This window comes from Terrapene carolina, unplaced genomic scaffold (assembly GCF_002925995.2).
Source record: "Terrapene carolina triunguis isolate 2854851 unplaced genomic scaffold, T_m_triunguis-2.0 Scaffold102, whole genome shotgun sequence".
In the NCBI taxonomy this organism is placed as follows: Eukaryota; Metazoa; Chordata; order Testudines; family Emydidae; genus Terrapene; species Terrapene triunguis.
In genome coordinates, this window is record NW_020664453.1 from 4,990,647 (window position 1) to 5,007,448 (window position 16,802).

The 16,802-nt window shown below is 39.9% G+C and overlaps 2 protein-coding genes across 5 annotated transcripts in view; one reads left to right on the forward strand and one right to left on the reverse strand.

Moving 5' to 3' along the window:
* The window catches only part of LOC113406505 (nardilysin-like), a 52,237-nt gene extending 46,254 nt beyond the window's left edge, over positions 1-5,983 (forward strand). Inside the window, exons 25-31 of the mRNA XM_026651740.2 lie at positions 139-186; positions 803-855; positions 1,719-1,802; positions 3,984-4,074; positions 4,493-4,609; positions 5,052-5,141; positions 5,766-5,983. Of these exons, the coding sequence (XP_026507525.2) occupies positions 139-186; positions 803-855; positions 1,719-1,802; positions 3,984-4,074; positions 4,493-4,609; positions 5,052-5,141; positions 5,766-5,963 (681 nt within the window). The 3' untranslated portion in view covers positions 5,964-5,983. The remainder of the gene's footprint in view (positions 1-138; positions 187-802; positions 856-1,718; positions 1,803-3,983; positions 4,075-4,492; positions 4,610-5,051; positions 5,142-5,765) is intronic.
* A 1,558-nt stretch (positions 5,984-7,541) lies between these two features.
* LOC112104312 (oxysterol-binding protein-related protein 9) overlaps positions 7,542-16,802 on the reverse strand; it is a 114,343-nt gene continuing 105,082 nt past the window's right edge. For all 4 annotated transcript variants that reach the window (XM_026651745.1, XM_026651744.1, XM_026651742.1 and 1 more), the window contains 12 exons: positions 16,410-16,522; positions 15,912-16,030; positions 14,374-14,459; positions 13,928-14,102; positions 12,652-12,736; positions 12,255-12,365; positions 11,757-11,820; positions 11,514-11,654; positions 9,556-9,634; positions 8,955-9,046; positions 8,459-8,594; positions 7,542-8,271 (listed from right to left, as the gene is read on the reverse strand). In XM_026651745.1, coding sequence (XP_026507530.1) covers positions 8,197-8,271; positions 8,459-8,594; positions 8,955-9,046; positions 9,556-9,634; positions 11,514-11,654; positions 11,757-11,820; positions 12,255-12,365; positions 12,652-12,736; positions 13,928-14,102; positions 14,374-14,459; positions 15,912-16,030; positions 16,410-16,522 — 1,276 coding nt within the window. In that variant the 3' untranslated portion in view covers positions 7,542-8,196. The remainder of the gene's footprint in view (positions 8,272-8,458; positions 8,595-8,954; positions 9,047-9,555; positions 9,635-11,513; positions 11,655-11,756; positions 11,821-12,254; positions 12,366-12,651; positions 12,737-13,927; positions 14,103-14,373; positions 14,460-15,911; positions 16,031-16,409; positions 16,523-16,802) is intronic.

Genomic DNA, 16,802 nt, shown 5'->3' on the forward strand with positions numbered 1-16,802 from the left:
GCAATGTATGCTTAGTGCTGAAATCCATCCTGAATCGTTTTTTCTCTTAACAAGGCCATTCTAGTGATTTGGACCCATAGCTCTTCTCTTTCCATGAGAAACTCCTAAAGTGTTTTCAATTAATGTTTTTTCTTTTAGTCTGGGGCTAGGAGTTTAAGAGAATACACCCTTATGGAGCTGCTTGTGGTAAGTTTTTGCTCCTTTCCTAACAAATCTTGAGTGCTTATTAATGTGCACCCCGAGAGCGACACTTCTGTCCTGCCCCTGACATTGTTTTGCTGTCAAGACAATGCTACAGATGAAAATGAAAGCCTTTTAGTTCCTTGGGGGGGGGGGGGGGGAGGAGGGAGAGTGTTTGTTTAACTGATACCAGGACAGCCCAAATGAGCCATTTCATTCCTTTCTGGGATGTGAGGGAAATTGAGGCTTTAGGGCTTGTCTTCAGATTACAGTACAGCAGTGGCACAGCTGTAGCATTTTAGTGAAAATGCTACTATGCCAATGGGAGATCATCATCTTCTGTCAGCGTAGTTAATCCACCTCCTCAAAAGACGGTAGCTATGTCGACAGAAGAAGCTGACCAGTTGACATAGTCCTGTCTATACTGGAGTTAGACCAGTATAACTACATTGCTCAGTGGTGTGGATATTCAGTTGTACCAATATAAGTTTGTAGTGTAGACCTGGCCTTAGTGTCTTTCCACTGTTTCTTGTTTTGATCTTTGATCATGCTTTTGTGCCAAGCTAAACCAAAGCTGCTGTAAGTAGCAATGCCTGCTGACTGAACTCGTGCTGTATTTCAGATGCACATGGAGGAGCCTTGCTTTGACTTCCTGCGAACCAAGCAAACCCTTGGGTAAGTTAGCTGTATTGGGGTACTGCTCCTGTTCAGCGTCTTTATCGTACTTGAGTCCCATGTGTACTAATAAACTGCATGCTGCATGCTGGCTAACTCCATACTGCATAGTGTGGCTGAAAGTACAGTGTAACATACGATGACCAAAACCAGCAGCGTTTTTTGGACACCATCTTTAACTTAATTGCTTTGGTGCCCTTTGAAAAATGGCAAGGTTATGCCCAGTAAAGCTCCTGTCAAGTTATTGGCCAAAAAAAAAAAGTTTGCAGTCAGCAAGGTCTTGTCATCCAGGTTAGAGTCCATAACCAGAAGTTAATGTAATTTGTCTAAACAGAAGACTTTCCCTCTAGCTTGATCAACATTGACTTGGACAGTGGAGCTAGACTTCCTCAAAAATAACCTCCCCTCACTCTCTCCCAAGTAGCCACTACTATAGCTTTCCCACAGCATTTATGCAAGTGGTCCGTTGAGCTGGAATTAACTCCTGTCACAACTGCAGATGCATCCCCCTGTTTAGGCCCTTTTGTGTGAACTAAGAGACTCCATTAACCCTGACTGCACAGTACTTGTTTTATGGGGGTTCTTGCACATTCACAGATCTGGGTTGTAGGATTTCTCAGTACACGAGTACTCTGCTAAGCATCTTACAAAGCCCAAAAAAGGATTTGCTGAACAAGAAAAAGCCCAGACCACTTGATGCAAGAGATTTGATTTGTTATTCCAGAGTGAATCTTTTGCATTGGTAGACGCCTCTTCGCTAATACCTTATGTCCAAGTATTGACAATATTCTGATTTCATAGTTATGGATGTTAAATGTAAAATGGCTTGTACTAGTGGAATGACTTTCTCCTTTTGGTTTAAGCTACCATGTGTACCCTACCTGTAGAAATACATCTGGGATCCTCGGGTTCTCTGTTACTGTAGCAACACAAGCAACAAAGTACAAGTAAGTCTCTCTTACTGATTTAAGAGGGGACTGCATGTTAATGATTCCATCTTGGGGCCCTTTGAATTCTGTGGTTCTTCACAGCTAACCTCTGCAGATTTTGGGTGAATTAATAGTTGCTTACAACCATGCAAGCGCACAGCCAAATGGGCCATCAATGTCTCCTGAAGGTCAACAGAGCACAACTAGAAGCTGGTACACAGACAATGTTCAAAGCTAGGGGTGATCTGAGACCATCCCAGATGGACTCAACCATTATGGTGGAATAGGTGCTCTTTCCTAAACTCAGAAGTTGGACCGAGTCTGATTCAGCATATAGGGCTTTATATAAGAAACACAGTATTTTGAAAGCACCCAAAAACTAATTGGAAGCAAATGGAGTTACAGGTTAATGTGCTCCTCCAGACAGGAAACCTAGCTTAGCAAGTGGGGTCACTGCATGCTGCCCTGTAGTCAAAGCTTTCAGGTGTAGCTCCAAACACACTGATGATCTAGATCCTCATTTAGCAAAGTAGTTAAGTATAGGGCATAACTTTAAGCATGTGCTTTATATGTTTTGCTGAATTGAAACCATAAGCAGGAGCTGGTAAAGATATGGCATGGATAACTGGTGACCTCACAACTCCTTGCTGGCAAAAGTGAAACAGCACTCCAAATCAGAATTCAAACTAGGATGAAGGGAAGGATGTTAACACTGGTTTGATAGAACTATTGCTAGGAATAACAAACATTTCTCTATTTTTGATCCCTTCATTATTCTTATGGATACTAATGTATGGGGGAAAGCTCTTGAAGTATTTAAATATTGCCGCTGTTGAAAATAAGTGGAGGATTTATTTATGGTAATGCAAGAAGTAAATAGGATGTGATGAAGAAATGGAAAGTGGTGAGATATATGTGGCTATGAAATAATATCCTAAGGAAGGTGGTGGAACCCTCACTGTGTGATTTATTTAAAACTAAGCTGTCCAAAGCACTAGAGAATGTGGGATAGGTAAGGCTATGTTTGTCATGGAATTAATAGAAGTCTCAGAATCCGTGACCTTCGACATTCTCTGCTTCAGCCCCAGGGGCTGTGGGGCCCAGGCAGGGCTCCAGCAACTGCCAACCTTGCTGGGCTGGGGGAGGGAGAATAGGTCTCAGGTGAGCAGTTGAGGTGTCCTGTTTTCTCTTTGGGAAATATCACCCTGCAGCTGCCATGAGCAGAGGGGGAACCCTACAGCTCCCTGCCACCATGGAGCTGCAGCAGCAAAAGTCACAGACAAGACACAGCTTTGTGAATTTTTGTTTATTGCCTATGACCTGTCTGACTTTTACTAAAAATAACCTTGACAAAATCTTAGCCTTAATGATAGGGAACACTCCTAGAGTAGCAGGGAGATGGACTGTGTATGGATTTAATATCTTTTTATCTCCTATTCTAAGAACAGTTGAATCAAGATGAAAAAAGGTGTAGATGGTGTATTGAGTGTGTGCACTGACTTCTGACCTCACAGCTAGAGCTACATTTGATCTGGCTTATGACAATAGGTAGCTTTCACTGAATAAAACAAATCTAGTTTGAACCATGATAGAGCTAATAGTCTATTCTTACGGAGCAGCTCTGCTCTGACAAAGAAATCTGAAAAATGATTGTTTCCTTTTGTGGGATTATTTTTCTGGTGACAACAATTTGGCTACAATATAGGACAGCTGGATACATCCATGTTTAGAAACTGCCAGCCCTGGAGGGCTTTTTTTTACAGGTTTTTGAGCTGGCCCAATAGGGTGAGAAGAGCTGCATATTAATATTCTGTCTCAATAGTTAAGAATGACAACTGTTACCAGCTGTTTCTCATCTGCTTCACTGGCCCCATCTGAAGTGGAACTATTTTTGGTAATACTGTGTCTGCCCTGACAGATGCTGAATCAAGCATTAATAATCTCTTGCTTGATATAGGAATAGCATTGTCTTCCATGTTCTTTCCTAGCTATCTTTACCTTATTTCTCAAGAACTGGAAGAAAATGGAAATGTCTTCACATTGTGTATACCACATCAAGGAGGGGGATGTTCTCTTCCACTATGCCGAAGTGTACAGTTCCTCAGGCAATGTTAGTTGCCAAATTCAAAACTGGTGCCTTCCCCAACTTATTGGAGTGCTATTTATTTTATTGTTTCTACCCATTCTTATTTTTTCCAGCTCTGAATTGGTTGACAAGAAGATAGAAGATTTTCTTTCTTTCTTTGAAGAAAAAATCAAGCATTTAACTGAAGAAGCATTCAGCACACAGGTAAAGGGGACCAATCAACTACATAAGAATAACAATTAGTGAAGGAGTAGAGTCAAACAGAAAATACAGTCTGTTTGGAGAAAGTGGAAGTACACAGCTACATTAATATCTGCTCCTGTCTGGTTTCCAGGAAGTGGCTGCAGTGCACAGTGGCATCCATCTGAATTAAGTATGGGGCAGATTTTTCTCTTTTGTGAATTTTGACTCCCCTTTATCAGGGAGCTCTCACTGTTTTCTGGAGGTGGCCTTAGGGGGGCCACAGCCTCATACAATGGACTCTAGGGCTGTTTGTAATTCAATATTTAAAACAGCCCAGATATAGACAGATGCATATTAGAATTTAGTACATTCAATGTTGGCTTTGAAGTAAAATCCCAGCTCTTTCAAGAGAAATACTAAGTGGGGTTTTCTTATACAGGTCACAGCTCTAATAAAGCTTAAAGAGTGTGAAGATTCCCATCTTGGAGAAGAAGTGGATAGGAACTGGAATGAAGTGGTGACGCAGCAGTATTTGTTTGACAGGCTTGCCCGTGAGGTGGTGAATTTATTTACACTATGAACAAAGTTTCTTGAATAGAAGTTTTAACCTCTTCGTAGCAGGTGCTTTAAATCACAAAATAGTACCAATTCAAACAAATGTTTGTTAGGTTGTATACACACAATAGCCACAGGGGGGCCTTGATCCTTGAGGGCCCTAGAGTTTTATGAGCTGTGAAAGTATTGTGCTAAGGAGTGAGCTCCATGCAGAAATTAATGTTGACACTTAAAACAGATTGTTGCAACAAACTTTATTTTCAGAGATTGTGAAAATTTACAGCAACTCCACTTAAACATCTGTTAGTGTTTCCACCACAAACTGTTGCTTTCAGGGCTTATAAATTTGGCTGCAAATAATTGCTGTTTAAATGTTGGGAATTAGACTGCTTTTGAGATATTAATGTTTAGCAGTTTGAAAAGTGTGCTCTTGTGGTTTTTAGATTGAAGCTCTGAAATCCCTTACGAAAGCAGACCTGGTGGACTGGTTCCAAGCTCATAGAGGCAGTGAGAGCAAAGTGCTCAGTGTACATGTGAGTATGGGTGGATGCAGTTCTAGATTCTTAAATTAATGGAGATATCCTATCTCCTAGACCGGGAAGGGACCTTGAAAGGTCATCAAGTCCAGCCCCCTGCCTTCACTAGCAGGACCAAGTACTGATTTTGCCCCAGATCCTTAAGTGGCCCCCCCTCAAGGATCAAACTCACAACCCTGGGTTTAGCAGGCCAATGCTCAAACCACTGAGCTAGGAGCTATCCCCTCTCTCTCCCCCTCCCTCCCCCCCCCCAGTAAGAGTCCTTCTGATCACTTACTCTTTTCTAAGCTCTATATTTAAATTTGTCTTGCACCATGTCTTGTCTTCTTTTTAGAAAGACTTAACACCATTTTTAGACTGTAGTTGTGTTTGTAACTAGTTTAAATTCATGTAACTACCTTAAATGCATCTCAGGAGAGAATAATTCAGAATACAGTAATTTATGCTTAACACTGAGCTCTGAAAATTGTAGAGGGAAAATCACTACCTGTGTTTAGTCTTCTACTAGCTTATCAAGCTTCCATGGGGGAGATAATTGAAAAACTATTTTTAAATGAATGGGTCTTGAAGCATTCATCTTCCTGTTTTCTTGATGATAAAATCTGGCCTTTGGCTTTTCAGGTGGTTGGATTTGGAAAACATGAAGGGGACTTAGAAGTACCAGCTGTCTCTGATGTTCAGAACTCCTCATGTGGTGAAATACCTCAGCTAACTTTCTTACCTCCTTCCTCCTTGATGACTAACACCACTTCCATCAAGGACATCAAAGCTTATACATCAGCTCTGAATGTTCTCCCTTACCATAAAATATTAAAATAAATGTGTCATTTTGCCCTGCAGTAGTGTGTAATTTAAATTATTTAGTTTCAAACTAATGTACAAGATCATACCTTAGTTTTAAAAACTAAGGTATCTTACTCCTTCCCCTCTTTTGAAAGCTGGAACAAAGAAAATATTCCTGATCCAAAAACAATTGCCTATTCTTAAATAGCCTTTCTAATAGAATAATGGCAAGAGGGACAAGAAGTTATTTTCTGTAACTGCATGGTGTTAAGTCCTCATAATTTACACAAAGCATTAGTTTAAAAGTTTACAGATGATGAATGCTAAAGTGAACTGTGCAATAATTACTGAAAGAATTGGTTAGTTTTCAGTAGATACCTACAATGCATACTCCTATAACAAATGTTTATTTTCTATCCAGGCCACTGCATATTATAAGACAGTCTTATCACCTTTTTTCAGATCTATTACTGCTGTGTGTAGTGAATGGGCCACTTAAGTGTTAATTTATAACTACCTCAAATGCAAGGCTTAGCTCGAATTGTAAACACAGGTATTTAAATTTCATCATTAGCATTAACTGAGTAGTTGCTGATTTTTTTTCCCTCCCTTCTACTAAAGCATTAAATAGGGTTGTAGTCTGGCTGTGTGCTAACTTATCAATTGTAGGATTAACAGTTGCTGGTCTAAATGCCACTTTTAGCCCTAAGCTACTGATAGACAGTAAAGTGAATTTTAGTCTGAATTTTCACAAGCACCAATAAATAATGAGTTGGAAATTAATCTTTGTTCTGGGGAAGAGAAAGTAATCACTTGTTACCACCCCTGCAGTGATGAGAGAGCGGAAGGAAAAGCATCTCCTTTCTCCACCAGAGGGATGTAGGTAGGACGAACAAGGCCATAGACAGAGGCTAAGGCTCCAAGAGCAGCAAAAGAGAAGCCTCCAGAATCAAATCAAGTGGCAGGGGAAATCCAAGACAAGTAACACAAAATATTACTTCTCCTTCACAGAAGAGCTGCCCTTGGTGTGCTGAGGGAGTGGTCCCTTCTAGCAGCTGCTGTGTTAGATTTCTAGTAACTTTCAAGCCTTTATATAAGTCTACAAAGATGTCTAGTAGTACAGTATGACTACACAAATTAATTCAAGAGGGGATAAATCTGACTAGATTCTATACAACACCAGAATAATCATTGAGTGAGTTCATCACTATCTTATTTAATGTTTCCTGTAAGCTTAAACACTGTTCAACCCATACAGTTAGCAAAATTTTGAGAGCATATCTGGCTAGTGGGAAGCAAGGCCAGGGCCAGCTTCCAGAAACATCCTGTTACAGGTCTTAGGAATTCCCCTGTGTACTCTAGAGCATGGACATACGGTGAGAACACTGACACTAGGTAAAACTTTCAGAAGCACTTTACATGACTGAAGCTACGAAGTGCTTATATAACTTTTGAAATGGGATTTAGGTGCTTTAGAAAAGTGTACTGGATTTTTATAAAGTGATACTAATTTTTCACATACTGAACATTTGGAAAGTAATTTTTTTCATCAGAGCACAGTTTCAAAACAGTCTTGCTGTAAAAGGTTTTTATGAAATAAATACAAATCCATAAGAAGTTTGAAAAATCTATTTTATGAAGCTTTAAGATGCACTGAGTATTTCAATTGTAGTCTATGGTTACATTTTAATTTCTAAAATAAAAAAATTATTTTGGGTGAGACACAAATGCCAAAAGGTTTGATTTTTATCATACAGGTGGCAGATAACATTTATGTAGATTTCTAATAAACTGTCCAATCAAAGGAATCCTCATATTTACACATCAAAAATGTTAACTGGATTTAATTAAGTGAAGTCTTGCATTTTTATATATATATTTATATATGTAGACCCCCAGAATATTATGCAAATGATACCAACTATGTCCTTTACAGTGGTTATACCAAGTGTACGCTTCCCATGACTTAGGCCCAGGTTTCATTGATGCTTCTGAAGCATGGGTGAGGGCTCAGCCATCATGTCTTTGAAGCTTGAATACACAATCTGAATGGTAAAGTCCAAAGCTACTATGTGACTGTCAAATAGTTAAGACATTTCCTGCTTTAATTGTTCATCAGCATTATTAAATCCAGTATCCCTGAGATAGGAACCACTGTAACTGGAGGGGACAGGATCTCCAAAATAAAGTACTTGATAGTCATAAATTTATCTTGTAGTTGTAAAATTCACTAAGCCAAGACCTGAATGTTTTAGGTTTTTATAACCACTTAATGTTTAGTGGCAGCAAGTCGTTTCAATAGTGGCTCATCGTAAACCCAACATTCTCCATCTTCATGGAATAACTAGAAGAAAATAAGTAAATGTAAGTTTTTTGGAAAAGAATGAGGCAGAACACAGGTCGGGGTGCTGGAACAATTTTTTACAGTAGGGGTGCTGAAAATGGAAACCATATATTTGGTGTTTGTTGTTACTACTTCAGTTTAAAGGATAAAAGCCTTTCAGATTTACATTATCTGAATAAAAGCTCACCCTTGTTTCCCATGATGTCTCTTTCTCCTTTCTGGCTCTAGCTTCAGCTCTTTGTCTTTCTTCCAGTCTGTGCTTTGCATCTGTGGCTGCATCAATGTCTCTGATTTTTAAGTTGTAAGTTACATCTTTCCATAGGCTAAAGAAATAGAGGCTATTATTTTCAGATGTTGATCTAGGGGAGGAAGCAGTGCTACTAGGCTATAGAAACATTTTTACTAAATCTTATCACTGTAAATAAATCTGGAAAGCCTTTAACATGTTGCTACAACTAAATCAAGAAAGAATTCTGAGGTCCAAGTTCAGGTTCATTTGTACTTATTTGGGAAACAGTTCAGGTGCTAAATTAAAGTATCAGCTATAGCCCCACAGTGCTGATTAGTATGTATAGTTTGGGTAAATTTAACTCTGTTTTAACAAGTTCTATTTCTAAAAAAAAATCCTCAGACATATGAACAAGATAAGAAGCTTTCAACTGTCACTTTAATGAAGCTCTTACCAGCGGGATTCATATTCCTCTTGGTCTTCCAGTTTCTTTACCTTCTTCTTAATTGTAGGCATTTTCTTGGTATCTATAAAGACTACACTCTCCTAAAGAGAGAAAGTTATTCTACTGTTAATGTGTGAAAAAATTAAAGTTTAGGCCACGCTTTGTTCATACACTACGTTTCCTGGCAGAGGACAGACAAAGATCTGTTTCTTGCTTTAAGTTTTTCTCATAGATTTCTGTAGCAAAAGCCTACAGGGTTCAGCTACCCTCAGAGCAATTTTAATCCAGTGTGAAAAAAGTTATTCAACACCTATGAACTGTCAGGCAGCTTCACCGGAGCATTCGCCCTGTGCTTTTAACATCTCAACTACTGATGTAAAGGAGTTTCAGGTGCTCCACTCTTCCTTTGCCAGATCCTTAGTTTTGACCTAAAGCCATCATTTACAAAAAGCAGGAGTGAAACTTTTACAGTAGTCCCTTAGCATACAAAGTCAGTATTTTCCATCCAGAAATACATACAAAATGCAATGGCATATTCTGATTTGCCAGCAACACAAATATCTGAACACTGTTTCTGATAGAGTAAAAACAAGACGACAAGTTGCTTTACCCCTGTTGCATATTTTGCATACATGACACCATTCCATTCCCCTTCAATTGAGCAGAAGGATTTCTTGTCATTAGGAGAACTAAATGAAAGAAAAAGTAAAATAGTTAAGTTCATTATTGCACTACAAACCCCCCTCTCAGGATCAGGTCCTTCTTGTCCTAGGTACCATACATATAAATAGTAAGGCAGTGCTTGAAGTAAAGAATAGAAAGTGTCAATAGAGATGGGAGAAGTACAGTATTATCTCCATTTTACAAATGGGAAAAAATGGGAGAGAAGTGATTTTTTTTTGGGTGTAACTGCATTGGTGCAAACTCTTAGATCGGCTGAGCCAGTGTAAAACAGGTTTTGATCCGGAGCAGTGTCTCTACTCCACTGCACATTACCCTAATCTAGACAAGCCCTACATTACTAAATTCAATTCACAAAGCTAAAACAAAAAGTTTGTGGAAAACTAGTAACACAGGGCAGGATTTTCAGAGGCTGAAGATTGAGTGAATGTGTCCAAATCCCACTGAAATGCAATGAGATTCGGTTGTCTAACGCTTTTAGGCCTACCATATGAAAACCCCAGACAGCCTGAAAGTACAGCTAAGAGAATAGGATGCATTAATATACACGTTGCCATAAACAGTCAAACCAGCAATCTAATGTACAGCCCTTTGTCAGCCTCCCTCTGTCCCCTTAATTATTTGTATTACAGTAAAGTCCCCATCAGGATTGAGGGCCCCATGATGCTAGGTCAGGGGTGGGCAAACAGCCCGGGGGCCACATCCAGCCCTTCAGACATTTTAATCTGGCCCTCGAGCTCCCGCCAAGGAGCGGGGTTTAGGGCTTGCCCCTCTCTGCGCAGCTCCCAGAAGCAGCGGCATGTCCCCCCTCCAGCTCCTACGCTTAGAGTCAGCCAGGGGGCTCCACATGCTACCCCCGCCCCAACTGCTGGCCCCACAGCTCCCGTTGGTCAGGAACCACGGCCAATGGGAGCTGCGCCTGCCGACGGGGCAGCACACAGAGCCGCCTGGCTGCCTCTACGCGTAGGAGCCACAGGGGGGACATGCTGCTGCTTCCAGGAGCTGCTTGAGGTAAGCACCACCCAGAGCCTGCACCCCTGACCCCCTCCTGCACCCCAACCCCCTGCCCTAGCCCTGATCCCTCTGAGCCCCTCGGTCCCTGCCCAGAGCACCCTCCTGCACCCCCATCCCAGAGCCCGCACCCCCAGCTGGAGCCCCCTCCCACACCTTGAACTCATTTCTGGCCCCACCCCAACCCCGCCATATAATTTCCATACCTAGATGTGGCCCTTGGGCCAAAAAGTTTGCCCACCACTGTGCTAGGTGCTGATTTAACACTAAGTAAAAGAATGCCTGTATTGAAGAGTTTACAATCTAATTTAAGATGATGCAACAAGTGCGTATGATAAATAGGGGAAGGAAAAATGAAAGTATTAGTGACCTGATCATGTGCACAGACAGTCTGTAACCACAAGCAGCTTGAATTTAACTACAAATCAATGTTTTATTAGACTCCCTCTACAGAGGCCCAGGGTGAAACGGAGACGCTATTCTACGCCAGCAACATTATAGAAAAGATCTTTTAGGAGTGGAACTAAAGCATAATCGTTTCTATAATAAAGGTTTTGCTGCTAGGTATGTAAAATATAATTAAATATTTTGGTATATGGGCAGAATCCGTCTATTCCTGCAAAAGGAGTCAGGAACATTTTTGCAGTAGGGCATGATAGATCCAGGTTCAAGCAGCTTTCCTTACATCCTAATGCACATCATCTGACTTGATATGCCCAGACTAATCTGGTGGCCCACAACTGGGAACAATGACCTGGATACAATCTTTTACTATAGTTGGAGATATTGAGTACAGCCCTCTAAATTACTCTATGAAAAAACGATTGTGAGCATTTACACAAATGGAGCAAGACTGAAAGAGAAAAAAAAGCTTACAAAATTTCAGCTGTAACTCTATGCTTCTTTCCTCCATAGAAAGGTTTTGTGTGGAAGACGATGTTAGCATTGTAGCCTGTTTTTGAGCAACTAATACTGCATTCTCCACCCAGTTCTATCCATGGCACTGTGAGAATAGATCTGCAATGATAAACAATTGCACTTTTCAAAAACTTAAAAGAAACAGGTGCTCATTGCCATCTCAAACATTTTTAAAGACAAAGAGGTATAGCATTTACTTGCCTTCCATAACCATTGGGGAAAGTCAAAATATAGTGCTCATCATAATCTAGGCATGTCACACAACCTGTCAGAAAGAAAAAATTACCACTGTACTAATAATCAGCAGCACTTGTAGAGGACATTTCATATAGAAATCTCAAAGCACTTGACAAACTAAGTATTACAAAAATAAAGAGGATAAAGGCCTGATTTTCAGAGGAGCCGAGCACTGGTAATTCCTACTGCTGTCAATGGGAGGTGTGGACATTCAGCACCTCTGAAAAGTGGCTCACTCAGGGACAAGCTGAGTCCGTGATGCATTGGAAATGGATCCTGGGTCTCAAGCCACTGACAAGACTGCTTAAGCAGCTACTCGGTCAAGTCATCGGTAATTTTATTGAGAATGAGTAATACATTGCAAGAAGTTTGTAGAAATTGCTTTTTCTACACAATGAAAATTGAGCATTAAGAAACTGTTAGCTCAAGAGTTTACCTTTTAAACTACATACACACACTTACCTTGCCCTATATTATGAACACCAATAGACATCCCCAAGAATTTTGACTTGGTCCAGATGTGAGCATTGAATTGTATTCTCTTGCTAAAACACTCGGCATAAAACGCTGAAACTTAAGAAAAAAAAAGTAAGAACACAACAAGACATTTACAATAATTAGAAGGAATTTTTACATTCAAATAAATTACAAGATATTGCAGGGGAGGTGAAAGGGGTGAAGAGGAAGAGCGAGACTGCAATTTACTTCCCAGAAAAATGGTCTAAGGAGAGAAAAATTTCAGATTGAAAATTCATTGCTAAACAGAAAATATTAATTCAAGGTCAAACCTTAAAAACTCACTTCACTGTTAATCAGTTCCTGTCCAATAGTATAAAACTCCAGTGGGATAGCAACTTACTTGGAGGGTGGTGAGAGACCTGCTCTGCTACAAACGTCACACTGTTTTTGGTAACCCAAGGAATTGGTCCCTCTGAAACAGGCTCCTGCAAACAAGTTAAGAGTTGCCTTCATTTGACATGGTACATACAGTTTTCAAAAATATCTGAGACATGGTCCATTGAAGTAGCTTCTAATGAGAACTATCCATCACTTAACACAATTTTAGAATCTTAACATGGTGCAGCTTCAATATAGTTGTCGGTTTGCTGGTTTGAAGAGGAAAGATATGAACCCACTGATGCTGGGCCTTTTGGCGAACATCCCAATTTCCAGAATCAATTTGATTATAGATACATATATAGTGTTTGGAAGGTGCTCAGGGATTACAGTGATGGCTCACAAATATCTAGGATAGATGACTTCTGAGTTCACACCTTGCTATCTAAACCCCCTATGATACATTTTATACCTTCCAGGCTGGGGAAGTCTGGGTGAGCTAGGAGGATCTGAGAAGCTGGCACTCAGGGAACCTGAGATGCTGCATTTTAAACTGCTGCAGCCTTTCCTCTAGCAGCAGAAGGGTGTCTTGCTGCCTTTGGTACATGCACACAGCTGACACATCAGAATGCTTCAGGCTGCGCTTCCCCAGCTTGCCCAGACTGACTGGACAACAGAGCTGGTCTTTCTGTTTGTGACCAGAGGAGTGCTGCAGTTTGTGGCCTTTATCTGACAGCCATGTCTGAGCACTCTGCAGGAGGAAGAAAGAGTTGCAGAATTGGATTTCTGACCATCTCTTTCCCTGTCATTTAATCTCAGGATCTAGATCTTTGGAAAGATTTTAAAATATGAAATGCTCTAGCCTTCAAAATCATAAGTAAGATTTCTAAGAGGAAAATGAATCCAGTTTAGGGTCAAAGGTCTGGCTCCAAGTGGTAAAGAGGAAACCCTGTTAAGGCTGCTGATCTAGACTGCAAGTGACTAGAAAAATGACTAAATCTGCAGTTCTTAAGACCAAGGAATGTATCCTTGGGACTGGACGGAATTAACACAGAATACTTTCTGCATGTCAAAGGATTCTTAAGAAATTAACTACTGAAATTACAAATTGTTTGTAAAATAACACACAATTGAGAAGTCTGCCCTAAAAAGGAGGGTGGGGAAACTTCCATTAGGAAAAGAATCACAATATTTTACATGGTTTGCCCCCGGTACAAACCCCATGCCATTCTACTCAGAGATTAGAGGAATTATTAGCACACATTTTAAGCAGTAAAGAACACCACCACAAAACTAACCATATTATCTTCATTTTCAGCATTTGGCAATATCCAATGACACCGGAAAATCTCGCCCAAAATGGGATTGTAAGGCTTTTTAGCAACAGATCCTTTCCTTCCCGCATGAAAAGCTGAGAGGTACCATCTAACTACTTGAACCATTCGGTCCTTTGGATCCTTTTGGTCACTAATACTAGAGGAGGGAAAAAGTATCATTACTAAACACTAAAGTAAGCCACTGCTGTTTGAAAGAGTAAAACATAAAATTAACACTCCAGTGTTTTTTAATTTAAACTCAGATTGAGAAGAGCTTTTTGAAAAACGAAAGGCAGATTAGATGGTATATAGATGCACTTTTCATAGTTTGGATAAAGATCAAACAGTCTTCAAAACAGTAAGCATATACTCTTGAAACTGCACAAGGCAATATCAGAACTGATTAATACTGTACTTAAATCAAATACCTCACAAATAAGTCCGGATGTGCAAAAAAGTCAGCATACATTTCCAAAAGTGATCTTCTTTCCAGAATAAAAGTTGGGAGAACCACCTGAAGAAAGAACAATACCTCAAAACTCTTAGAACGCTAGTATTTTAGTATCTAGAGAACGCCAACTCCACAGTATTGACATATTGCTAAAAACCCATCAGGTTCAGGGAACTAGAGAAGGGAATTAAAGATGAACCAACATTAATTACTTACTGGGCAATAAAGGTAACTAAAGTTATGTAGAAAAAGAAATAAAAGCAAAACAGACCTCTATATATCACTAGTAAATGGAGATTGTTGTTAACAACACTATCTTACATATATGCAGACAGTTCACATTTAAAGGGTAATTGCATAAATTTATCATACGGCCTCTACAAAAATTTAAATATATGATCCAAAAACATACTGTGAAGCTCAAATCTGTGCCATGAAACTACGGCCATATTAACAAAAGCATTTGAGGATAAACTGCTTCTCTACTCCACTCCCGTGCTGTGATTTGTGAGACAGGAAATCATGGATTATTTAAGCATCTAGCCACACATTTGGTGTTACGTAGAGTTGGTTGGAAAAATTCAATTGAAAAGTTTGTCAGAATTTGCTGATTCACTGAAATCAAATCCTTTCACAGAAACAGATTCTAAAGGAATTTCCAACAGAACTCAGGCAGGTTTCTATCCGAAAACTGCCTGATTTCCTGCCAGTTTGCCCACTGGCACCTCAGCTGCTTACTAAGATAGGAGCCTCACAACTTTGCAGCCAGTTCTCCCAGACTCCCCTTCAGCCAGGCAGGCAAGCTGTTGAGGATCTTGACTTCCTGGCACACTGTCAGGGAGCCAGGGCGCCTGGAAGCCAGCTCTCCCAGGTCTTGTGAGCTACTGAGGACTCAGAGCTACCCAGGTCCTCAGCAGTCCTGGCAGGCTGCCATGATGCCACAGACTGAAAAAGTTCTGGACATAATTCTTGTCAGTTTCACAGCTGCCTAAAACTGAACAGCAGTGGTGAAACTGATCAAACACTTGTTAATTTGACAAGGACACCTTGATCTTGTGCATCTCTGCTTTGGGGTATGAGGACAAGAGGAGGCAGGAGGAAAGGTACTGCCTCTACAGATCTTCCTTCTCTTATCCCAAGTCCATGGGTAGTTTAGGGGATCACAAATGATCTAGGGGATCAGAATGAGCAAATGATCACTTTTGCTGGTAAATTGCTTCCCCAGCTCCTGGGATTTAGTCATTCAATTAGTGTTGTCAGCATTAAACTTATCCACTTTCCCACCTCTACATTGAGACAGATCCACTAAAGGAATAGCACAAAAAGAGTAATCTATAGGGAGGCTGAAACAGTTAAAACTTATCAGAACAACAAATATAGTTGCAATAGTATCAGAAGTGTAATATCCTAATAAACACCCTCATTCATTAAAAGCCTCACCCAACACAATATTGTAGCAATATTCCATTTACACAGCATTCAGATTTTTCATGAAGTACTGCCTTTGAGTCTTACCTTTGTTAGATCCATTCCTAGTCTAACCTGTGATAAAAGATGCATAATAACACTCTTATGTTCTTCCACTGACTCTCCTTCACCATCATCATCTCTATCATCAAGAGGATCAAAGAGATCTAAAAAAGAAGTCCACTCTGCTCATTATGTTTCTTAAAATATCCCCCCCCCCAAAAATACAATATTCAAAATAGAACTTACATCAATAAGTCCTAACAGAGCACATATTTTATTTAACATACAGATGAATTTTCTTTATTGTTTCATTGAATAAAGCCTTGTTGAAAAATACAGAGATCACAAAAAATATTTTAGGATTTAACCATATAAATAAAAAGAAACTTTCACAAGTGCTGAAACATTCACCTACTCTTAAGATTATGACAGAGACTGAACCCTCTTTTTTGCAAAAACAAGCTATTAGAAACTTTTTATTAAGCACTACAATAAATATACCTGGATTCATACTGAAGAAAAGAGGTAATGCAATTCTCTTACCAGCATCATTTGTCCCATTAGACATGGAAGAATTAAGGGATTCTGTGGTGTCTGGGCGTTTCAAACTACTTCCTGTGCTGCTGCGAGTCAGGACTGCTGCAGATCCTGAGGAGCTACAGAAAGGCATCAAGTTCTCATGATTCAGAGCATTTATTTCAGGGCAAAATATTAGGATTTAACTAAATTAAACATTTACATGGGGGCTGATTACTCGAGAAGTGCATTTATGGAGAAATTGCAAGACACTGGAATATTCAGAAGCTAGAATGATATATGCAGCTTCACATAATATAATACTTCAATCAGAATGTGGCCTACTGATTGGGTAAAATCTCCAAAGTGGGACTCAGAATGAAACCCATACAAAAATTCTAAATGCACACACAAAAGGGA